Here is a 25,225-nt window from a genome sequence, read left to right on the forward strand (position 1 = left end):
TTTTGTCTCACGCCAAAGCACAGGTCTAAGGCTCGGCCCCGGTCGGCGATCACGGTCACATGGGCCACGATGTCGGTATGTATGGGTGTTGTAGGGATTCAGGAGTTTTGTCGACCTATGTGAGAAGGTCTTCTTCTAAATACAATATTCGGGGGGCTGTCTTAGCTCCCACGGGTTGAGTTTTAAAAGAGAGGTAGTGGTGCCTGATGCTGGTGATGGAGGATGATAAGTGTAAAGTAAAAAATGCTTCCACTTCAAGGCTAACCTACCCTTCTGGCATACAAGGAAGTACTAAATTTATGATTAGGCCTTAAAATAATTTTATGTTCTTCATTTGTAACACAAGTAGATAACTACTGCTAATCGATGGTGTCACTCAGCTTGCAGTTTACTTTTTTCGCGCGAGTAATAAGAACTTAGACACTTCCTGTTTTCTGTATCAACATGTGCTCTCTCTGTAAGAATACTCGTAGGTGTCAAATGCCTTTTGTTCCCCGTGCCAATGGTACATGTGACTGGTTCTAACCTTGCCTTTTTATTGACTAACGTATCAGCTTGCAGCGATGAGGATTGAGGAGGATCACCCAACTGCCCGCTAAGAAGCGCCTTCACGGAGCCTTAGAATTCATAAGAACAGGATAACCAGATAATCTGTGGGATAATGAATTGCAGTCAAATAGTTCAGATAGTTTCGGTCAGCTTTGTGCATATGGTTTTCTATTAATCTTCATGCGGCCCATTGATGTCGTTGATGAACGGAAAAAGATCCTTAATTTTTTGGAAATCCGTTGTGTAGGCATTTTCGGGCGTGTATTCAGAATAACCTGTGTGATTGCTGTTTCTCACCGACACAAAGGCGTTTGGTCCAGGTGATGCTTAAACCGTACTGTAAACCCTAAACTCTAAGCATGTAACATAATCCAAATAGAGATAATAAATTATTGTGCTTACAGAGAAGTCTTCGGCGATCATAGCAAAACATTGGCGGCATAAAAAGCACAGCATGGGCATATGCTCTGGCTAATGTTCGTGGATTCGTGCTGCCATCAACATTTCTTTGTCCAAAATTTCCCCATGCTTGTGTGTCAGCGACCTATCGATCGAGCATGCTACATTACAGAATACTCCAAAGTTCTCAGAGATGCTGTCGCCATATGAACCTTTCATGTTTTTTGAGCTCATCTGTTAACCGATAGATAACATTATTGTTTCTACATGTTCCTCTAGCTGTCTAGCACGATTACTGGCGGTCTGGGAAGTGTTATTTGCAGAGAAGATATGCTAATACATATCCATTTCCTAGGGCAGCAAGTAACACTTGCCTGTTATTTCATTTGAGTAGCATTTCCTACTGATGCTAATTTGCTCCGGCCGGTGAATTTCAGGGATGGGATTAATTACCAGCCCCCCATATCACAACAGCGCGGGAGCACGTTTTGGTGCCCTTCACATATATGCAGGCAGTCAAAGATTAGCCCGGAGCGAGACAGATAGGAATTGGGAGTGAATCATCCTTGCTGTCTGTTCAGCTGTACGCCTGTACTGCTTTCTTTTTGGTAGTAGTATAATACGTACTTGTATGAGTAGACTGACGGCTGCTTGCTCGACAATTTATATCGTTATAATTTCAATTGGTTTTGCACAATAATGTACAGCAAAAAAAATCATTCGCGGGTAGCTTGTTGATACGTTTCCTTCATCGTCTTCTGATTTCTGAAATTGAGGTTTGGCAAATGCTCCACTGGGGCACGGTATATTCCCATTGGTAGCCCGTGAGCCTGATGGAAGTATGTTATATGTTGGTGATGAACATAATACATGCATATCTTGTTTATTTTAAGTCTCTTTGTTGTATATTGATCTTTATTTATATGGTTGTTATATATACACGTAGGCGGATTTGGGGTCTATTTTTATTTACTACTGAATTGTGTTAAAAAAAGGAACCTAGCTAGGGTTGAAAACGGAAGGATAAAATCTCGTCCCAACCCGTACCGTTTTCTATATTTGATCTGAACATTTTTGTATTTACGGAAGATATGGAAACAGGACGAAAACATGAGATAATTTATTCCGTCCGTTTTTGTGTGATCCTGTTTTTAAATTTATCCGGATTGAACCCGTATTTATTCCGTATTTGATAAATACGGAACGAGCCTAATATGCATTACTATATAAACTAAAGTCTCGTGTTTTTAGATGACAAATTATAGCACAAGTGGTCATTGTAACCATCGGTTCTTTTCAATGGCAAGTGGTCTAAAGTCTTAAACAACATCGAATATAGCTAAATGTACACCAATAGCGCAACCACAGAACAATAAAATATTGTCTCTCTTTATCTATTTATTTTATGTTATTGTCCTACCAATCAATCACTAGTTAAACATCAATAATATCTCTGTTTGTATTAAATTATGAGTTTCCGTTAGTATTTCCGTTTTCGTTCGTTTTCGTAATTCCGTTTATCCCGCTTCTGTTTCCGTTTCCGACTAATCCAGATCAGATCCTGTTTTCGATGATAAAATGTGGATACGGAAATGGAGAGGGGGTTTTCCGTGTCCGTTTTCATCTTTAAACCTAGCTTTATTAAGGTGGATAGTGGATACAAATACAAGCAATCAACGACTCAAATCGCTGATCATGTGGATTGTGCCGTCCCAGCAGTAATCACAAACAGTGGCATTGTCAGGTCGGTGGAGCAGTACAGCCGCCCGTGCTCTGGATCCGTAGCATATATGCCACGTACTGCACAGACATCCATCGAGGCGTGCACGATGCGCCACCTCTGCATGGGCCGCATAATACCATTTTTCTTTTGTGCAACCGTACTCTGTGCAGTTCAATTGTTGTACTCGTGCCGAGAGGCCCGAGACGAGACTGTCGGGACAAGGACAAGGACAGGGACAGGGACACGTCGAGCAAAATCTCCAGCCTTGCAGTAAAAAAATGTGCATGCTGACTCAGCTTTTCGATTCGATCCATTTGTATCGGCGAAAATTAAGCAAATACTACCGGCCGGACTTGGATTTCGAACAAACAAGCCCTTGCTAGCTAGGCCTAAAGCACTACTATATAAAGCAACCACTCTCGCCCCCCGTCGTCGCGCCGGTCATTCCAGGTGTGTCTAGTCTCTAGTCTAGCTAGGCACTACTCTAGCTCCCAAGTGGCCAAGTATACTCGCCAGAGTACGTAGAGTGTAGTTGAGCGTCGTCCAAGGATGGCGTGGACCTCCCGCCGCATGGTCGCGTCCGCGCTCGTCTTCCTGCTGATGCTGCTCGCCGCCTCAGGTGCGTGCGTGTGTCCTTAATTACTACGACCTAGCTAGCTCGATCGACGGCCGGCATCTTGTTTTTTTCTGACACGGAGCGCGGCCGTTGCTTTGCATGCATGCAGAGATGGGGACGACGAGGGTGGCGGAGGCGAGGCACTGCACGTCGCAGAGCCACCGGTTCGTCGGCGCCTGCATGAGCAAGAGCAACTGCGAGAACGTCTGCAGGACGGAGGGCTTCCCGTGGGGCGAGTGCAGGTGGCACGGCATAGAGCGCAAGTGCCACTGCAAGCGGATCTGCTAGTAATTAACTAGCCGGCTGGCCAGCGCATGCATGCACGACGACCGACCTACCTGCTGCTGGTCCGTTTGCGTTTGTTTCTTGTCCTTTGGGCCTTGCTGTGGCGCGCAGTCTTGCGTACGTGCGTGTGCGTGTGTCTTTTCAGTTACTCTCAATTAGTCATAGCAGACGTGCGTGGGTGCGAGCGTGTGTCTCGTTGCATTGATGAACCGGCTTCACGTGCTGTGGTTTTACAGTTTCTGATGTGTTTTAGCTAATCTCGAATAATAAATAATAAGGCCCCGTCTTCACGCAGTTGCGTACTGGGTGCTTACGTACATTGTGGTTGTTACTTTCGTCACGCAGTTGAGTGGATGTATTAGTCAAAAAGGCCGGAATACTGGTTGGTTGATTGTGGAATGCAATAACCCTTCGAAAACATCAGCTGGTTGTGGATGGGTCAATGCACAGAGAGTAAATGTCAGGGAATAACTACTGCAGACGACCACGAATAAACCGATCTGCATGGTGCATTTTTTTTTTTTTTTGCATCTGCTTATTATTCAGGCTGCGTCCCCTCTACATCCAGCCAAACAAACTTCTTTCTTACACAATCCTTCTGTTTAGTTGCTGTACACCGGTAGCCTGGATCATACATGAGCAGTGCACATGCTAGATCTGTACATAGCCTTTTATTTGGTTGTTTATATTAGTACATTCAGATCAGATACAACTCGTATTTGGTTATATGTATTACAACGTGTACTTAGAGAAGAGTGCACAAATAAATCTTCAAATATTATATAACATGTGTGGTCTAGTTTTGTTCGTACAAATATCAGAAACACAAATATAAAATCGGTTCCGTGATTATATCTTTTAATTATAAAATATAAAAAAGAAATAAAAAATGCAATCTCGAAGTATATGCACCTACCTTACTTTCGGCCATAGCTGCTCAGCTCTCTATATTCATACTCTATATCTCTATATTTGTGCATCTTTTTTTGTTGTAGGAAGCAAATAATGTATAAAATAATCTATACAAATTTTTATTCTTATTTGTAATAATACGTTCGATAACTAAGAAAAAAAATCAAATCAAATTTTATCTATATCTATTTTAAAATATTAAATTTGTCATAATAACAATTTAGATACTCACTTTTATCACTAGGTAAATGTTCTGAGTCTCACAGAGATGGACGTCTCTCATGTCACAACTCAGAAGAATATACTATATCATGATTTATAGTTGGGCCGGGTTCAGTAGTGTTTCGTGTGCTAAATCACAGTTCCTTATAGGAGGAAGAACGGGCTCAATTTTGTCAGAAAGCGAGCTGATTCAAGGCCCATGTCTTTCTTTTCCATGGTTCTGAACATGTCACGCCACCACCACTCCACCAGCTTTCTGCGCGAATGACACGTTTTATACGGCTTCTCTGAAAAGTATTTCCCTGGAAAGCTATATAGATAGAGAGAAAATTTGTCATGGATAAGCTAGTTTAACTTTTTTTTGCATTTTAATAAAAATAGGCTATGAAGAGAAGGACAGCCGTAAAAAGGTGTCGAAAATGGATTATTTAGCTTTTAGTTTCAACTTATTTTAGCTATAAAAACTTATATTATGCACTAAACAGACTCTATAATCTTGGGGACGAAGAAATGAATTGAACACTGGGGACATGGAACGAGGAGGCAGTCATGTAGGAGAGGGTAGAGGCGGTTCACGTATAGATACACTTATTTATAAAAAAAAACATAATTTTTATTATAATTAAAATATATTGGTCATTTGTTTTCAATTGCTATATACAGTCAAAAACAAGGTAACACGGTATTAAAGAGATGATCAGCATTCGTCCTCAAATAGTTATCCTTTCGGAATAATTCTTTCGAAGACGAAGGTTGAGACTTAACCGAGTAAATCATGACTTAACTATGTAAATAAGTATGTAAAAGAATGTGAAGAAGTTAAACATAATAATCCATCTCAGATATTTCAATACCATGTTTCTTTCCTCTCATATGATAAATTTATAATCGTACCTTCAGCTTTACAGAGTAAGAACGAATGTGTTCAAGGGAAAAAATTACACATGGTAATTATCCAGCACACCAAAAGGTTCTTTATGCAGGGCACTGTTCATCTATTTATAGGGTACCATACAACTTCGTATGAAATTACATTTATATCCACAAGAATTGTGCATAGGATTTATAAATAATACAAGGGCAACAATGTCTTTTGCTCTCGACGACACATTCTCCTTTCGCCGTCTCCTTGTGTTGTCATAACGAAACTAGCTTCTTCACTCATTTCTCATTCTGCATCAAAGGTGTTCTGTTGCCGAAGCTCTTGCAATACTTGGCAACATGTTGATAATCAATAATTAAACGTGTTTTTGATGACCTTCGACAGACGAAGGCCCCCAACAAAATATAATACATATTCAAATATATAATAAAATTTATATATCTAGAAAAGATAAAACACCTTATATTTTAAAATAGAGAATTTAGAAAAGCAGACAACATGAACTCACTCATCCTCGTACCTACTTCATCAGCAGGTCGGATTTCGATATTGAGAACGTTTGTGTACCGCTGAATTAATAACATCGTTTTTTAATAAATTTTGACCAATAACTTTTTCACTATATTTTTACTACGGCAAATCATGCTAGCATTCCCGATGTGCTTGTTCGCTTGGTCTATGCTGAGTAAATAAACAATGTTTAAATTTAAACTAAAACAAAGATGATGACGATCTTAGATACTAGTATGAACAATGTTCATATAATAGTTAGATGAAAAAATAACAATAAAAATATTAGTATGAGCAGGACTCACATACTATTTAGATTAAACGATATGAACAATGACATGACGGATGTACTATTAGATTGGATCATATGGTGTGTATCTTTGTTTTGCAGAGGAAGACGTTATTGCTAGCAGTGGCACGAACTCATGGACGAGCAATAGAGGTCAGAGCAGCTAACGATAGATATGTGGAGACGTAACGCTATCCCTAGGTCAGAGCACCTAACGATAAATATGTTGAGACGTAAGGCTATCCCATCAACTCCTCTATGACATCCTCTATTTCAAACTTCACTCTGTAAACAGTGTCATCTATAATACACATCTTCTATTTTACACGGTCCACCTTTGATAGAAGATGTCTCGTCGTGAAAGTCAGGAGTAGTTATGCAAAGAGCATTTTCTAAAAAAACATATTTGTCCTCTCCTAAAGTGCAAATCTCCTATCTTATTCATTTTTTTTGAAAAATGAAGAAAAATCAATGCCATATTTAAAAGTATATTATATGATAAACGATATTATAGTAAAAGTTAATAATAATAATTATTATTTTTAAAAACTGAGATGTTCAAACAAACTTTAGATTAAAAATCAAACAAATTATGAATTGAAATGGAGGAAGTTCCTCATATAACTAACTAGTTTATTAACAAACCAAAATACCTTATTAAGAAACATATGCATTACTCTTAGATGGTGTTTGGTTCAATGCATTACACTTAGGTGGTGTTTGGTTCACCGAAATGTAACACAAACGGATTACAAGGGTAATGAGACCGATACTATTGTTTGGTTGACCTCTTTCCAGTAGTACCAGGTACTACTATGCAATCTAATTACATCAAGTAACCATTACCGCCGGCAAGGGATCCCGTTACCATTTCGGTAACAACACGTGAATCGAAACAACACCTTAGAGCATCTCCAACGGTTCTCAATGGACACTCTCAAAACAATAATTTAGAGGCAAAGGTAAAAAGCACAGTCCAACAACTCCTAATATGTGCTCTAAATTTATTCGGTGCCTCAAAACCAGAGCCTCGTGGTACAGATTTAGAGTCGAGCCAGCGCCAACCCTATGATTGATTTTGTATTGGGACATTTTTAAGGAGCTGTTGGAGTTGGATATGTTTTTTGGGGGCATTTAGACTTTTGGGATGAGCCCAATATATAGACATTAGACATTGGATAATGGGTATAGATTATTAGGTGTTGGTGATGCTCTTAGGTGTTGTTTGGTTCACGAAATTTAACCTAAATGGCAGCGACAATGATTCACACTTTAGTACCAGCAGTAATAAGTTTGAATAAGCCGATATCAATTTCTAGTGTGGTATATAACTACAGTTAGACTTAAACAAACATGATTTAACATTATCAGTTAAACATCACGTTACAGATATATGAACCAAACAACACCTTAGAAGCTGTTTGATTCACATAATTGTAACATGATGGATAATAGATAACGTTAAAACATGTTTGTTTAAGTCCAACGTAATTAGATACTACACTAAAAATAGATACTTGACTATTCAAACTTGTTATCACTGTCACTTGAGTGCGAATCGTTATCATTGTCATTTACGTTACAGTTCCTGAAACAAATGACACTTTAGTTTTAGTCCGCTACTTTTATATCACTCTCACTCTCAGTTATAGGCTTCACCCGTATATTTTATTCTTTTCATCCAAATAGGAACACGCACAGTTTTTGGTGCCAATATATGTTTTTTTGTCTAATAATGACGAGTCCGCTTTAACAAGGAGTCAACCGAAGGCACCGTTAAACCAGGGGGCTCAAAGAAGATCTCGCTATGACGAGTCCGCTTTAACAAGTCGAACATAGGCAGGGCCCACCTGCAGCAGCATAGAGTCCGAACTCGATCCTTGGCCCGCCCACGCCTATATAAGGGACACCAGCGGACATGGACGGCTACGCACGCAGAGCGAACCCACGGCCACGGGGGGTCTGTAAAATCCGTAGGCGATTGAGCGAGCAAAAGAATCTGCCCTCTCCCCTTCCCTTTCTACAGGCGCTGTCCCGCAAGCGGCGCATCGCAGGAGGCGGTGAACTGGTGGCGAGGCGAGAGGTACACAGACACCCGGGCCCTGCCCTGTTCCGTTCCTCTTGCAGTCTTGCTTTATTTTCTTGTCCCCCTCTCTCTCTCTCTGGCTTAGCTTAGCGCGGCAGTACTAGCCTTTGCTTCAGTTTGGATCTTTCGGTAATAAAATTGCGGCGGCAATCACAGCTGCGGGGGAAAATAAAATTGGGTGATAAACGCGGGCACCCATTACGTATCCATATATATACTCATGCCATGTGTCTGTACACAATCATCATCTAATCTAACGGCGGACTCGTCGGTGAACTGCTGCTGTATGGATTAAAAGGGTTGAAACTTGAGCGGAGCCCGCATGATGGGAAATCGTTAGGGTAATAATAAGGGCCACCGCCCGTAACCGTAACAGTAAAGTAAAGGCAGGGTAGGAGGAGTAGAGCAAGGCACTGTTTGTTTTCTGGAGGGGATGTTAAACTATCGAGCTGCTGCTTCGGATGCATCGGCCGGGGTTTCGAGTAAATTGGAGAAAGAAGCGACTTTTTTCTCCCTTTCAGTCTGGGGGTTCGAGCTTCTCGCCGCTGTGAAGACACAAGGGTGGTTATCTCATCTTATCGCCGTCGTTGGCTAAATTCCCTTCACATCTACAGTGTTTTCTTGTCTGGGGGGTGAGACGAGGGATCGTCGGATTTGAGTTGAGTCGGAGCTCACTGGGATTGGGATTGGTAATGCAGGGGATCTGGTATCGCTCCGTCTTCTGCTGGGAGCGGTTCGTTCGGATCGCATGCGCCTCTGGTGTTGATCGGCATGACCTTTGAGAACTTTATTTTGCCTTCCGCCGTTCCTCTCGTCCTGCTCCGGTTGCCTGTTGGTTTATTCCCTAGGCGACGGAATGCTGCACCTTCTTCGGGTTTGCTTTCCTGTTCGGAAGAAACCCCAAAGCTCCCTTCACTTCTTGGGTTGAAACGGAGGGCCCCAGACGGATGCCTTCGCTCTAGAAATAAATAAATAAATATATCCCGGACAGAGAAGTACACCTGCTCTTATTAGTTTCCTCCTCGGATCAACTAACGGGTTTCGTTTTGCCTCTGCAAGTTGATGGATGAGAGGAGAGACACCTGTCCCTCCCCTCTTTCCCTTGTCCGGTCCGGTTCCTCATGTGCCCCCATTCCTAACCCAATCACCCTTCAGTTCAGTCAAGTCTTCATAGGTGTGATTTGTGAAATCCATCTGAGAAGTCCATGTCCATCTGAAAACTCTATGAGCTGTTCCGGAAGCTGTTTCAGTCAGCTGTTGTCACAATGTACTATGTGTGCCCCCACTTCTTTCCAAACTGGAACAGGAGAGCAGCCCAGGAAAATGGAATTAAAATGCAAAGTAGGGCCCCCCCACACGGCCACACCAATGGGCATGCATCGATCTAGAATTTTCTTGGAAGGCACTTGGAGGCGGACAGGAGAGGAAAACAAAGCTTGACTGGTTGACTTGATCATTTATATGCCGTTGAGCCAAATTTGAGGTCAAAACAGAGGCATACATAACTAGGTTTCTCGGGTTCAAGAAGACAATTTTACACTAAAAAAAGCCGAAATCTTTGACAACTTTCTCTTGAGAAAACAGGTCCTATCTGCGACATGGGATATCTATCTAGTGTCAAGGCATTGTTTGTTTCTCCATGTGCGTCGTAGCACAGCTGCAAACAGAACTACCCGTCTGGTTGTTTAGTTAGTTAGCTTCACGCTGGAATTTATCCCAGAAGCATCTAAGTATGGCGTGACATTTGCGAGTTTAACTTAATCAGGACAGCGAGTTTTAAGTATTATTCTTTATTTTGTTGGCAAAAGGAAGCGGTGCAGTTGAAATCCGCTGGATAATGCTTTCGAAGAGGGTTCTCTATAATGCGAAGGCTTGGATGCTGATATCTCTGTTGTAGTTTATGGGTTTGTGAGATGACTCCTTTCTTCCCTACTAAGTTCATGGCCTTTCTGAAAGTCTGGATTCTTATGGTTGCAAAGTTCTAGTATGTGGATTGCCTTCTTTCCACGTCTGAGCAGTTTCCTTCTTCCTTTTTTTTTCGCTAGGCACTGAGCAGTTTCTTAGGGTTTAAGCGATTGCCTTCTTTCCTGACCTACAAGCCCAGGCAACAACGAAGCCGTTACCCAAACGTCTCCTTCTGTTCATCCGAGTGCCAATCTGCTGCCTTCTCATTGACCACTCGACCCCTTCCCTTCATACGTGGCTTCTTCTTCTTTTTTGCCTCGAGCTACCACTTGGTGACGATACCTGTCGCGTCTAAACACGGTCCAATTAGAATCGATTTTCTTTCACTCTGCTTCCTTGGCTGTTGCCTCACCCTATAATTACGTGTCGCACAGGTCTCGATCTTCCCGGCCCCACACACAACAAAGCGGGGCGATGGACCAGCACGACCACGAGATGGAGCAGAAGGGGTGCCTCTGCCGGATCAAGAACTGCGCCATTGAACTCTTGTCGATGGAGGAGGACCTGGAGACGGACGACGAGGAGTCGTGGGACCTCGTTGGGAGGGACCTCCGGCTCAAGGCCACCTTCCTGTGCATCGACCTCAGCCGCTTGATCGCCTTCTGCCAGGGCGAAGAGCACAAGAAGGCGCTCACTGTCGTCGCCAACAAGTTCTTCTACTCCATGGATGAGGTGAGTGAGGAATCCTCCACACGCCCTTCCACCTCTTTTTTTTTCGCACAGCATGTCTTGGCCCATTGCATCAAGTCTTTTTTGTTTTTGTTTTTTTTAGAATGTGCATCAAGTCCTCTTTTGGAACGCAGCTACGTACTGCCACTCCACGTCAAAATTAGTTTTTGTTTTTACATGCGTAGTAAACTTATATATTAAAATCAACGTTTGATGAGACCTCTACACATGCATAGTAATCTTTATGACTGCGACACGTAGGCAATTAGTTTGTTGATACTGCTTGATGCCTTTTTTCTGATTAATAACAAGACGCGCTTGCACGAATGGCAGCTTGGCGACGCAGTGGAGAGCAGAAGCCTCCCGCTGACGCAGGTGCGCTACGGCGACACCGCCGACGCGCTCCGCGAGGTGGTCGCCGTCCTCGGGCCGTCCCTGTAGCTGGGCGGCCTGCACGAAGCGGAGGAATAGAGAAATCCAGATGAGATCACAGATGCGTCCCCCACCCCAGCACATCTTATTATAGGATAGGATTAGGATATAGACAGACAAGACAGTACGGTGAGGCGGGAAGGATGATGAGCCAGCGCGGCAGAAATGCTGTGTGCGATCATCTTCACCTGTGTGGCTGTGTATACATGTCTCAAATTTCTGTTGCCGTCTTGCTCGCTCCTTTGCGTTTCGCGTGCGCGCCGATGCTCTGCCGCTCTCGCTCGGGGTCCTGTAATGCTGCATGCAGTGATCTACACTACACAGGCAGATCTAGGACGTGAGCTTTGATGCGCAGATCTAAGATGTAGTTCCGGTGTCGACGAAGCGCCATAACACCACGTAAACGTGACTGTAGAACGGGAACACGATCGCATTAGATGCGTCCCGTGAAAGCAACGTGTAGTGACTGTCCCATCCAGGGCCGTTCGCCCGTTCCTGACTTTTCAGGGATCCAGTGCGAAATTCGATATAGAGATTCCGTCCACACACAAATATATATAACTATACATATATTACCGAATATTTGACGTATAAAAATTACTATGCACTATTTTAAAGTTTATAAGATAACATATATAAAATATAGCAAAAAACACTTGTTATATGATATTATTAAAAATATCTTCTAACATTTTGTGATACTAAGTCATCGCTTATATCATCGAGATCAAGCTCATCCAACAACTTTTTTTTTCGATATATAGAATCGTCAAGCTATTTAACCTCTCTTGAGTTATTGTTGACCATAAATAGTTCATAAAAAAAATTTAATTTTAAAAAGCTTCTCTCTACCGAAGCAACCATCATATGTATAGTTTATAATATACTCTCTCTATATCAAAATAAAATTTGTTCTGCTTCTTTAGTGGATTTATCATCATCAATATAAACATAAAAATTAAGAGCTAAACCAAATACTATTTTAAAACGGATGGAGTATTCGATAAGTAATTGAGACATTAGTTTAATAATATAAACGAGACTAGTCAATAACTCGGTAGCGTATCATTTTTTTTTGCATATTTGTGTCTAGAATAGATAGGTTTAATAAAAAAATGCTAACGTTCAGTGGCTAGGGGGCCCGATGCGGCCGCACCCACCGCACCCCCTCAGGGTCGGCCCTGGTCCCATCTCGCCTACCGATGTAAGACTGAGTATCTATCAGCATAGTATTGTTTCCGTAATCGAAAATCTCGGCCTCGTAACCATTATAAAAAAATTCCGTAAATGAGGTCCGTAATCGAAAATCTCGTAATTGAGACATTGTAACTGTATCGTTTTCGAAAATTATCGCATTTAAAGTTTTAATTTTAAATATCTATCAATATCGTATTGCAGTCGTTAATAAGTAGATTAATTATAAAACCGGATAAATTTTGCATAGATTAATTATAAAACCAGATAAATTTTGCAGTCGTTAATAAGTAGATTAATTATAAAACCGGATAAATTTTCGTGATTGATGGACACCATTTTCGTATAGACGATTTCGTTTTCGATCGTTTTCATCCCTAAGCCTGACCTAGGCTGGCAAGTGTAGATCCTTTTTGACACAACTTCTTCGTAGTTTTAAGCATAAACTCTATCAAATAGGATGTTTATGCAATAACTTATCAATTTAACCGCTTCATAAAATGAACTAATAATATATAACAAATAGAAGCTATTTTCACTACTTTTTTAGATAAGCTACATTTTTAAGAAGCAATATCATTTGTGCCAAACATGGTAATAGTACAACTGAAAGGGAAATGTGCCCTTGGGCCATTTCTAAGTATTTTGGTGATTAAGTGCCAACACAAATGGTCTAAGTGTTAAACTGTGTCAAATGGTGAATGAAGTGCAAATCAACACAAAGGTATGATTCTAGACTTAGTACATTGTTTTTTGTGTACTAACATATTTGTCTAAGTGCTAGAATCAGAGAAAAGACAAAAGGAAAAAGGACTTGGCTGTGCAGCCAAGACTCTACGCAGTCTGGGTGCACCGGACAGTGTCCGGTGCGCCAGGCTGGCTTTGGTCAAAATGGCCGCTCTCGGGATTTCGTCGGCGGCGTACGGCTAAAAATCACCGGACTGTCCGGTCAGCCAACGGTCGGCCGCGCAATCCGCGCGTGACGCGTGGCCGAGCCAACGGTCTGATGGGGGCACCGGACTGTCCGGTGTGCACCGGACAATGTTCGGTGCGCTAACGGCTCCAAATCTTCAACGGTCGGCTGCGCCAAATTAGGAAAGCAATCTGCACCGGATAGTGAACAGTGTCTATCCGGTGGCACACCGGACTGTCCGGTGCGCCACCCGACAGAAGGCAAGAATTGCCTTCCTAGATTGCTCTCAACGGCTCCTAACTGCCTTGGGGCTATAAAAGGAAACCCTAGGCGCATGGAGGAGTACACAAAACATACTTTGAGCATTCTTAATCATTCACACTCCGTCTTTGCACACTCGATTGACATTCTTAGTGATTTGAGCTCCGTTCTAGTGGTGAACTTTGTGCTAGTCATTTGAGCTCAAGTCTTGGCTGTGTGTTTGCGTATTGCTGTGGATTTGTGTGTGTTGCTTCCCTCCCTTACTCTAGTGCTTTTACTTTGATCCTTATTGTAAGGGCGAGAGACTCCAAGTTGTGGAGATTCCTCGCAAATGGGAAAGAGTAAAGAAAGAAGAAAACCGTGGTATTCAAGTTGATCATTGGATCACTTGAGAGGAGTTGAGTGCAACTCTCGTCCGTTGGGACGCCACAACGTGGAGTAGGCAAGTGTTATACTTGGCCGAACCACGAGATAAATCATCGTGTCTCTTGTGCTTGTTCTCACTGCAACTATTGTGTTTCGCAAGAGCTCAGTCCTTAGCCACTTGATTCCATTGTACTAATACTTAACCAAGTTTTGTGGTTATAAGTTTTAAGTTTTTACAGGATCACCTATTCACCCCCTCTAGGTGCTCTCAATTGGTATCGGAGCCGTTCTCTTCACGAAAGGGACTAATCGCCCGAAGAGATGGATCCTAAGGGAAAGGGGATGGTGATCAACGACAAGGAGAAGGAGTCCTTCATCAATGAGCCAAAAGACGACAAGCCCACTGACTCAGGCTCAAGTCATAAGAAGAAGGATGGAAAGAAGAAGAGGCGCATCAAGAAGATTGTCTACTACGACAGCGACGAATCTTCCTCTTCTCAAAAGGATGACGAATACGAGGAGAAAAAGAAAACGGTTAACTCGAACTTTTCTTTCGATTATTCTCGTATTCCGCAAAATTCCAATGCTCATTTGCTTTCCATTCCTCTTGGTAAACCCCCACACTTTGATGGAGAGGACTACGGATTTTGGAGTCACAAAATGTGTAGCCATTTGTTCTCTCTTCATCCAAGTATATGGGAGATAGTAGAAAATGGAATGCAATTCGATAGTTCGGATAATTCTATGTTTATCAATGAACAAATCCATAAAAATGCACAAGCTACTACTGTTCTTTTAGCATCCTTGTGCAGGGAAGAATACCATAAGGTGAGCGGCTTGGATAACGCCAAGCAGATCTGGGACACCCTCAAGATCTCCCATGAGGGGAACGACACCACCATGCTCACCAAGATGGAGTTGGTGGAAGGCGAACTAGGAAGGTTCGCGATGATCAGGGGAGAGGAGCCAACTCAAACGTACAATAGGCTCAAGACCCTGGTCAACAAGATAAGGAGCTATGGGAGCACGAGATGGACGGACCACGATGTCGTCCGACTTATGCTAAGGTCCTTCACTGTCTTTGATCCTCATCTTGTAAACTCTATTCGTGAGAATCCTAGGTACATCAAGATGACGCCCGAGGAAATACTCGGAAAGTTCGTAAGCGGGCGAATGATGATCAAGGAGGCAAGACATGTTGATGAGGCGTTGAATGGCCCAATGCCGATCCACGAGCCTCAAACCGTTGCTCTCAAAGCAACAAGTAGCAGGGAGACGCTACCTAGCAAGGAGGCACAAGTTGAGGCGGCCGGGCTAAATGAGAATGAAATGGTCCTCATCATCAAGCGCTTCAAGACGGCACTCAAAGGTCGCAAGGAGCATCCCAACAAGAGCAAGACGAAGGGAAAGCGCTCCTGCTTCAAGTGTGGTAAGATTGGTCACTTTATTGCTAACTGTCCCGACAATGATAGTGACCAGGAACAAGCAAGAATGGGAAGAGAGAGAACAAGAAGGTTTACAAGAAGGCTAAGGGCGAGGCACACCTTGGAAAAGAGTGGAACTCGGATTGTTCTTCGTTCGACTCTGACGACGAAGGACTCGTCGCCACAGCCTTCAACAAATCGTCTCTCTTTCCCAACGAGCATCACACCTGCCTCATGGCAAAGGAGAAGAAGGTAAGCACTCAAAATACTATTACATATGCTTCTTCAAGTGATGATGAATCTAGTGATGATGAAGTAGACTATGCAAGTTTATTCAAAGGTTTAGATAGAACTAAAATTGATAAGATCAATGAATTGATTGATGCCTTGAATGAGAAGGATAGATTGTTAGAAAAGCAAGAGGATCTTTTATATGAAGAGCATGATAAATTTGTTAGTACGCAAAATTCTCTTGCTTTAGAAGTTAAAAGAAATAAAATGCTTTCATGTGAATTATCTACATGCCATGAATCTATTTCTAGCTTAAAGAGTATTAATGATGATTTAAATACTAAGTTAGAGATAGCTAATAAATCTAGTTCATGTATTGAACATGTAGTAATTTGCAATAGGTGTAAGGATTTTAATATTGATGCATGTGTTGAGCACCTTACTTCTATTGCAAAATTAAATGGTGAAGTGGCTAGTCTTAATGCCCAACTTAAGACTAGCAAGAATGATTTTGATAAACTAAAATTTGCAAGGGATGCCTGCACCATTGGTAGACACCCCTCAATTAAGGATGGGCTTGGCTTCAAGAGAGAAGCCAAGAACTTAACAAGCCAAAGAGTTCCCATGTTCAACAAGGAAAAGGGGAAGGCTCCTATGGCTAATAGTAGTCAAAAGAATCATGCATTTATTTATGATAGAAAATTTTCTAGAAATGCTTATCATAATAGGAGTTGTGATGCTTATGATTCACATGCCATGATTGCTTCAAGTTCTTCCTTTGTGCATGGTAGAGATTTGCCAAGGAAAAATATTATTCATCATATGCCTAGAAGAAATGTTCTTCATGTGCCTAGGAAAATGCATAATGAAAGTGATATTGTTATACATGCCTGAAACACTGATTTTGTACTCACATGTAAAAATAAGAAAGCGGTTGCTAGGAAATTAGGGGCAAAATGCAAGGGAGACAAAACTTGCATTTGGGTTCCTAAGGCTATTATTACTAACCTTGTAGGACCCAACAAGAGTTGTGTACCTAAAACCCAAGCCTAATTTGCCTTGCAGGTTTATGCATCCAGGGGCTCAAGCTGGATTATCGACAGCGGATGCACAAACCACATGACGGGAAGAAGAAGATGTTCACCTCCTACGTCAAGAATAAAGATTCCCAAGATTCAATCATATTCGGTGACGGGAATCAAGGCAAGGTTAAAGGACTAGGAAAAATAGCTATTTCATCCGAGCATTCCATCTCTAAGGTATTTTTAGTTGAATCGCTCGGGTATAACTTGTTGTCCGTCAGTCAATTATGTAATATGGGCTACTATTGCTTATTTACAAATGTAGATGTGTCTGTCTTTAGAAGAAGTGATGGTTCATTAGCTTTTAAGGGTGTACTAGACGGCAAACTCTATTTAGTTGATTTTGCAAAAGAGGAGGCCGATCTAGATGCATGCTTAATTGCTAAGACTAGCATGGGTTGGTTGTGGCATCGCCGTCTAGCACATGTTGGGATGAAGAACCTTCACAAACTTCTAAAGGGAGAACATGTGTTAGGTCTAACAAATGTAACTTTCGAAAAAGATAGACCTTGTGCAGCTTGTCAAGCAGGTAAACAAGTGGGAAATGCTCATCACACAAGAACGTAATGACCACATCAAGACCCCTGGAGCTGCTGCATATGGACCTCTTCGGACCCGTCGCCTACCTCAGCATTGGGGGAAGTAAGTATGGTCTTGTTATAGTTGATGATTTTTCCCACTTCACTTGGGTATTCTTCTTGCAGGATAAAACAGAAACCCAAGGGACCCTTAAACGCTTTCTAAGGAGAGCTCAAAATTAATTTGAGCTCAAGGTGAAGAAGATAAGGAGCGACAACGGGTCCGAGTTCAAGAACCTTCAAGTGGAGGAGTACCTTGAGGAGGAAGGAATCAAGCACGAGTTCTCCGCTCCCTACACACCATAGCAAAATGGTGTGATAGAGAGGAAGAACAGGACGCTCATAGACATGGCAAGGACGATGCTTGGAGAGTTCAAGACGCCCGAGCGGTTTTGGTCTGAAGCCGTGAACACGGCTTGCCAGGCCATAAACCGGGTCTACCTTCATCGCCTCCTCAAGAAGACTTCGTATGAGCTTCTAACCGATAACAAACCCAACGTTTCATATTTTCGTGTATTTGGGAGTAAATGCTATATTCTAGTGAAGAAAGGTAGAAATTCTAAATTTGCTCCCAAAGTTGTAGAAGGGTTTTTGTTAGGTTATGACTCAAATACAAAGGCATATAGAGTCTTCAACAAATCATCGGGTTTGGTTGAAGTCTCTAGCGACGTTGTCTTTGATGAGACTAATGGTTTTCCAAGAGAGCAAGTTGATATTGATGATGTAGATGAAGAAGATGTTCCAACGGCCGAAATACGCACCATGGCGATTGGAGATGTGCGACCACAGGAACAAAAGGAGCAAGATCAACCTTCTTCCTCAACAATGGTGCATTCCCCAACTCAAACTGATGAATAGGTTCATCAAGAGGAGGCATGTGATCAAGGGGGAGCACAAGATAATGATGTTATGGAGGAAGAAGCACCTCAAGCCCCTCCAACTCAAGTCCGAGCAACGATTCAAAGGAATCATCTCATCTATCAGATTTTGGGTGATCTAAGTAACGGAGTAACTACTCGCTCTAGATTAGTTAATTTTTGTGAGCATTACTCTTTTGTCTCTTCTATTGAGCCTTTCAGGATAGAAGAGGCCTTGCTAGATCCGGACTGGGTGTTGGCCATGCAGGAAGAGCTCAATAACTTCAAGAGAAATGAAGTTTGGACACTGGTGCCACGTCCAAAGCAAAACGTTGTGGGAACCAAGTGGGTATTTGAAAGGGAAATGTGGCCTTGGGCCATTTCTAAGTATTTTGGTGATTTAGTGTCCAACACAAGTGCCCAAGTGTTAAATGGTGGACAAAGTACAAATCAAGTATAAAGGTATGTTTCTAATACTTAGTATATTGTTTTGGAGACTAATGTATTATGTCTAAGTGCTGGAAACAGGAAAAATCAAGTTGGAATTTAAGATGGCTTTGTTTAGCCGAAGTCAGCTCAGTCTGGGTGCACCGGACTGTCCGGTGGTGCATCGGACAGTGTCCGGTGCGCCAGGCTGACTCAGGCGAACTTGCTGCTCTCAGGAAATCGTCGGCGACGTACAGCTATAATTCACCGGACTGTCCGGTGTGCACCGGACTGTCCGGTGAGCCAACGGTCGGTCGGGCCAACGGTCGGCCGCGTAATCCGTGCGCGATGCGTGGCCGAGCCAACGGCTAGAAGGGGGCACCGGACTGTCCGGTGCGCCAACGGCTCCAAAGCGCCAACAGTCGGTTTCGCCATATAAGGCAAGAGATCCGCACCGGACAGTGTCCGGTGGTGCACCGGACTGTCCGGTGCGCCAGGCGACAGAAGGCAAGAATTGCCTTCCTGGAATGCTCTCAACGGCTCCTAGCTGCCTTGGGGCTATAAAAGGGACCCCTAGGCGCATGGAGGAGTACACCAAGCATTCTCTAAGCATTCCTAAGCACCAAGACTTCGATTCCGCGCATTTGATTCTTTGTGATAGCAACTAGAGCTCCATTTGAGTTGTGAACTCGTCGAGTTGTGTTGTGAGCTCTTGTTGTGACTTGTGTGCGTGTTGGTACTCTGATTTCGTGTCTTGTGTGCGTTGCTCATCCCTCCCTTACTCCGTGCTTCTTTGTGAACATCAAAGTGTAAGGGCGAGAGGCTCCAAGTTGTGGAGATTCCTCGCAAGTGGGATATAGTAAAGTGAAAGCAAAACACCATGGTATTCAAGTGGGTCTTTGGACCGCTTGAAAGGGGTTGATTGCAACCCTCGTCCGTTGGGACGCCACAACGTGGAGTAGGCAAGTGTTGGACTTGGCCGAACCACGGGATAAACCACTGTGCCATCTCTGTGTTGATCTCTCTGTGGTTATCGTGTTGTGCAAGCTCTCCTCTCTAGCCACTTGGCTTAATTGTGCTAACTCCTAATCAAGTTTTGTGGACTAAGTTTCAAGTTTTTACAGGATCACCTATTCACCCCCCTCTAGGTGCTCTCAATTGGTATCAGAGGCGTTCTCTTCAAGAAAGGGACTAATCGCCCGAAGAGATGGATCCTAAGGGCAAGGGGATGGTGGTCAATGATAAGGAGAAGGAGTCCTTCATCAATGATCCAAAGGATGACAAGCCTACTGACTCAGGCTCGGGCCACAAAAGAAAAGACGGGAGGAAGAAGAAAACAAGGCGCATCAAGGAGATAGTCTACTACGACAGCGATGAATCTTCCTCCTCCCAAAAGGATGACGACAACGACTACGAGAAAAAGAAGACGATTAATTCTAACTTCTCTTTTGATTACTCTCGTATTCCTCAAAGTACCAATGCTCATTTACTCTCCATTCCACTTGGTAAACCTCCTCATTTTGATGGAGAGGACTACAGATTTTGGAGTCACAAAATGCGTAGTCACTTGTTCTCTCTCCATCCAAGCATATGGGAGATAGTCGAGAGTGGAATGCAATTTGATAGTACTGATAGTCCTATATTTATTAATGAGCAAATTCACAAAAATGCACAAGCTACTACTATTCTTCTAGCATCATTGTGCAGGGATGAATACCATAAGGTGAGCGGCTTGGATAACGCCAAGCAAATTTGGGACACGCTCAAGATCTCACATGAGGGGAACGACGTTACCATGCTCACCAAGATGGAGTTGGTGGAGGGCAAACTCGGAAGATTCGCGATGATCAGGGGGGAGGAGCCAACCCAAACGTACAACAGGCTCAAGACCCTCGTCAATAAGATAAGGAGCTATGGAAGCACGCGATGGACGGACTACGACGTCGTCCGCCTAATGCTAAGGTCCTTTACTGTCCTTGATCCACATCTTGTAAACAATATTCGTGAGAATCCTAGGTACACCAAGATGTCGCCCGAAGAAATTCTTGGGAAATTTGTAAGCGGGCGGATGATGATCAAGGAGGCGAGATACGTGGATGATGCGTTGAATGGCCCAATCCACGAGCCTCAAACCGTTGCTCTCAAAGCAACAAGGAGCAAGGAGGCGCTACCTAGCAAGGTGGCGCAAGTTGAGGCGGCCGGGCTTAATGAGGAAGAAATGGCCCTCATTATCAAGCGGTTCAAGACGGCGCTAAAGGGTCGCAAGGAGCACCCCAACAAGAACAAGACGAAGGGGAAGCACTCCTGCTTCAAATGTGGTAAGATTGGCCATTTTATCGCTAATTGCCCCGATAATGATAGTGACCAGGAAAAGAAGAGTGGAAAGTGGGAAAAGAAGAAGAACTATAAGAAGGCAAAGGGCGAGGCACATCTTGGAAAGGAGTGGGATTCAGATTGCTCCTCGTCCGACTCCGACAACGAAGGACTCGCCGCCATCGCCTTCAACAAATCATTCCTCTTCCCAAACGAGCATCACACATGCCTCATGGCAAAGGAGAAGAAGGTATGTACTCGAAACAATACTACTTATGCTTCTTCAAGTGAGGATGAGTCTAGTGATGATGATGAAATAGACTATTCATGTTTATTCAAGGGCCTAGATAGAACTAAGGTTGATAAGATTAATGAATTAATTGATGCCTTGAATGATAAGAATAGGTTGTTAGAAAAGCAAGAGGATCTTTTGTATGAAGAGCATGATAAATTTGTAGAGGCAACAAAATTCTCTTGCATTAGAAATTAAAAGGAATGAAATGCTTTCTTGTGAACTGTCTACATGCCATGACTCTATTTCTAGCTTAAAGAGCATAAATGTTGATTTGAATGCTAAGTTAGAAATAGCTAATAAATCAACATCTTGTGTAGAACATGTTGAAATTTGCAATAGGTGTAAAGATCTTAATGTTGATGCTTGTAGTGAACACCTAGTTTCAATTTCTAAATTGAATGATGAAGTGGCTAGTCTTAATGCCCAACTCAAGACTAGCAAAAGTGAATTTGACAAGCTAAAATTTGCAAGGGATGCCTACACGATTGGTAGACACCCCTCAAATAAGGATGGTCTTGGCTTCAAAAGGGAAGTCAAGAACTTAACAAGCCATAAGGCTTCCATCTCCGCCAAGGAGAAAGGGAAGGCCCCTATGGCTAGTAGGACTAAAAAGAACCATGCTTTCATGTATCATGATAGGAGACATTCTAGGAATGTTTATAGAAGTTATGATGCTTTTAACTCTCATGCCATGATTGCTTCCAGTTCTTCTATTATGCATGATAGAAATTTGACTAGGAAAAATGTTGTTCATCATATGCCTAGAAGAAATATTGTTCATGCTCCTAGGAAAGTAATAAATGAACCTTCTACAATTTATGATGCTTGCAATGCTTCCTTTGCTATTTGTAGAAAGGATAAGAAGGTAATTGCTAGGAAATTAGGGGCCAAATGTAAGGGAGACAAGACTTGCATTTGGGTCCCTAAGACTATTGTAACTAACCTTGTAGGACCCAACATGAGTTGGGTACCTAAGACCCAAGCCTAAATTTGCCTTGCAGGTTTATGCATCCGGGGGCTCAAGCTGGATTATCGACAGTGGATGCACAAACCACATGACGGGGGAAAAGAGGATGTTCTCTTCCTACGTCAAGAACAAGGATCCCCAAGATTCAATCATATTCGGTGATGGGAACCAAGGCAAGGTGAAAGGGTTAGGAAAAATTGCTATTTCATTCGAGCACTCTATTTGTAATGTGTTCTTAGTTGAGTCGCTTGGATATAACTTGTTGTATGTGAGTCAACTTTGTAATATGGGATATAACTGTTTATTCACAAATGTAGATGTGTCTATCTTTAGAAGAAGTGATGGTTCATTAGCTTTTAAGGGTGTACTAGACGACAAACTTTATTTAGTTGATTTTGCAAAAGAGGAGGCCGGTCTAGATGCATGCTTAATTGCTAAGACTAGCATGGGCTGGCTGTGGCATCGCCGTTTAGCACATGTGGGGATGAAGAACCTTCACAAGCTTCTAAAGGGAGAACACGTAATAGGTCTATGTGAGAAGGTGCAACCCACAATGGTATTCCACATTTCCACAAGACTTGTAATGATTAAATCTTCAAAATTCACTTTAGACTGGGAGAGTAAGCTCCAAAAGAATTACAATATCTAAAGGTACTAATGTTTTAACTCTAAAAACTGTTTGAATTCATAATACAATCGAAATTACTTATATCAATTTCTGGTCAAATAAAGGAATGCTTAACTGGGGCCTTTCATGTGATAAATAGTAGTGCTTGGTCGTCAAGGCCAAATAACGAAAAATAAAATTAAAATCTATACTTGATACTCTTAATAGCACGTGTCACCATATCATTTGTTCTAGATTGCTTTTTATAACGTTCACCAGAACCATCCTCTTTGTTCTTGACAGGACGAATTGGAAGACGTTTTGTTGAATCTGGTTTGATATTGTTTCAGGTATGATGACATGCTCTGCAGCAGCACATTTATCACCTTTGTTGTCTATATTATTCGGTCGTGTTAATTTTAAATTAAATCGACAACATATGCTTCTTGCAAAATCACAAAAACAGATTAACAATATGGTCATGCATTTTGTATTCTTACTTTTCCAAAAACATTTCCAAAACTTAAATCTAATATGTATCAAGCTAACCCTAAATGCATAGAGGACTAATCGAGCCAACACAATTAGGGTTGAAGGCTTTGATTCTAGTTGGATAACCATGTTGATTTCCAAATCGAGGATGAATGGAGCAAGATCCATACCTCAGGATAACTGAACTCTAGAAATCGTCTCGTATCTACCATGGGGAAGCCTTGCCGCTTGGACTGTGTCCTGCTGGTCGTCCCTCTCGCTATGATTGGGGATGTCGGCCTCCTGAGTCCACGGTGAGGTCTACTGCCGAGCTCCGCCACAGCGCTTCCACCGAGCGATGAACCAAACGAACGGGAGTTCAGCACGCTGCCGCTCATGGCCAAGCACGAGGGGGTGCTCAGCGAGGGACGACGTCGAGACACCATGCGGGAGATGGCTGATATGGAGGCGGCGGTGCCAAGTTGAGCAGGTTGGCGGCGTTCTCATAGAAAGGCGAGGAGGTGGAAGGAGCAGGTCGTAGGTACATCGGCACCACCTCCTCGGGGAGCGGCAGTGGTCGCATCTCGGCAGTCGGGGAAGGAAGGGCGTCGTTGGAGGCCATGGGGCGAGATCCGGCGTTGAAGGCCGCGCGGCACCTCGGCAGCCGGGGGAAGGAAGGGCACCGTTGGTGGGGGAGCCGCGCGGGATCTCGGCCGCGCGCAGCATGTGGGGGAGGAAGGGCGTCGTTGCCGTTGGTGGGGTAGTCGCATCCTTGCAGCCGGGGAAGGAAGGGCGTCGTTGGTGGCCATGGGGCGAGATCCGGCGTTGAAGGCCGCGTGACATCTCGACAGCCGGGGAAGGAAGGGCGCTGTTGGTGGGGACTCGGCAGCATTTGGGGAGGAAGGGCGCCGTTGGTGGGGGGTCGTGCGCGGCATCTCGGCAGCCGGGGAAGGAAGACGCGCACGACATCTTGGCAGGCGGGGGCACGGTGGTGTGGACGCCCTCACTGCGTCCTTAAGCACGGGCGAGGAGCTTCTACAAATCGACGGTGGTCGGGGGGGGGGGGGGGGAGGAGCGCTGATGTCGAACGGGCGCAGGGTCACGGTGTCGCCCCCTGTGGACGCCTCCAGCGCCTGCGCCACCATGAATCCGGGCATCGCCGAGGGGGGTGAGGGCAGGGGAAGGGAGGGGGAGGCCTTGAATCCTGGACGCGTCCGCATGGGTGTTCTCGGATCCTGTCACCGCGGCGCGGGACATGGGGAGCAGGGGCGGCGGGTGCGAACAGGGGGAGCAGGGGCGGCGGCTCACACGGGGTGGGAGAGGGGGAGGCGGGGGACGAACGTGGGCGTGGAGACGAGGACGAACGTGGGCGTAAGCAGGGGCGGACGGTGTAGATTTACAGAAGCGATTGGACGGTGTAGATTCACCGAAGGCAGAACCAGGGGAGGCAGCCTACCCCTTGCAGCCTTAATAGGTAGTATAGATTAGTTAATAGTTAACTAGTTATTTATTAGCTAGCTGATTTTTACTAGTAATTTTTTAGTCAACTAACTATTAACTCGAGTGCATTCAAACACCCCCTTAATGTCAATTGATTTGGCTGAACATCCTCCTCATCATGTTGTACCGTATTATTAATTTGAACTCCTATAATTAGATAAAAAATAATAATATAAGCAACTTCAATGGAAAATTTGATG

At 43.5% G+C, this 25,225-nt stretch overlaps 2 protein-coding genes and 1 pseudogene across 3 annotated transcripts; 2 read left to right on the plus strand and 1 right to left on the minus strand.

Moving 5' to 3' along the window:
* Positions 1 to 3,105: 3,105 nt before the first annotated feature.
* On the plus strand, positions 3,106 to 3,891 carry LOC100282852 (uncharacterized). Its single transcript, NM_001155758.2, has 2 exons — positions 3,106 to 3,290; positions 3,397 to 3,891. The coding sequence occupies exons 1-2, from the start codon at positions 3,221 to 3,223 to the stop codon at positions 3,573 to 3,575; spliced, it is 249 nt and encodes an 82-aa protein (NP_001149230.2). The 5' UTR covers positions 3,106 to 3,220; the 3' UTR covers positions 3,576 to 3,891.
* Positions 3,892 to 8,315: 4,424 nt separating this feature from the next.
* On the plus strand, positions 8,316 to 11,821 carry LOC100278127 (uncharacterized). Of its 2 annotated transcripts, none has more exons than NM_001151505.2 (3): positions 8,316 to 8,471; positions 10,814 to 11,111; positions 11,442 to 11,821. In NM_001151505.2, exons 2-3 carry the CDS (start codon positions 10,854 to 10,856, stop codon positions 11,547 to 11,549), a joined length of 366 nt encoding a protein of 121 aa, NP_001144977.1. In that variant the 5' UTR covers positions 8,316 to 8,471; positions 10,814 to 10,853; the 3' UTR covers positions 11,550 to 11,821. The 2 variants fall into 2 exon arrangements, with proteins under 2 accessions (NP_001144977.1, XP_008661780.1); XM_008663558.4 differs by lacking the exon at positions 8,316 to 8,471 and adding an exon at positions 9,524 to 10,739 and having other exon boundaries at positions 11,442 to 11,777.
* An 11,848-nt stretch (positions 11,822 to 23,669) lies between these two features.
* LOC109943039 (wiskott-Aldrich syndrome protein homolog 1-like) lies at positions 23,670 to 24,731 on the minus strand (annotated as a pseudogene).
* Between the last annotated feature and the right edge of the window lie 494 nt (positions 24,732 to 25,225).

The sequence above is a fragment of the Zea mays genome, chromosome 10 (genome assembly GCF_902167145.1).
Source record: "Zea mays cultivar B73 chromosome 10, Zm-B73-REFERENCE-NAM-5.0, whole genome shotgun sequence".
NCBI lineage: Eukaryota > Viridiplantae > Streptophyta > Magnoliopsida > Poales > Poaceae > Zea > Zea mays.

Excerpts from the sequence above, each read along its gene's own strand:
- LOC100278127 (NM_001151505.2), top strand. The coding sequence starts at position 10,854 with ATGGACCAGCACGACCACGAGATGGAGCAGAAGGGGTGCCTCTGCCGG. Across the intron at positions 11,112-11,441 it reads TCTTCTACTCCATGGATGAG|CTTGGCGACGCAGTGGAGAG; the intron begins GTGAGTGAGGAA and ends CACGAATGGCAG.
- LOC100282852 (NM_001155758.2), top strand. The coding sequence starts at position 3,221 with ATGGCGTGGACCTCCCGCCGCATGGTCGCGTCCGCGCTCGTCTTCCTG. Across the intron at positions 3,291-3,396 it reads GATGCTGCTCGCCGCCTCAG|AGATGGGGACGACGAGGGTG; the intron begins GTGCGTGCGTGT and ends GCATGCATGCAG.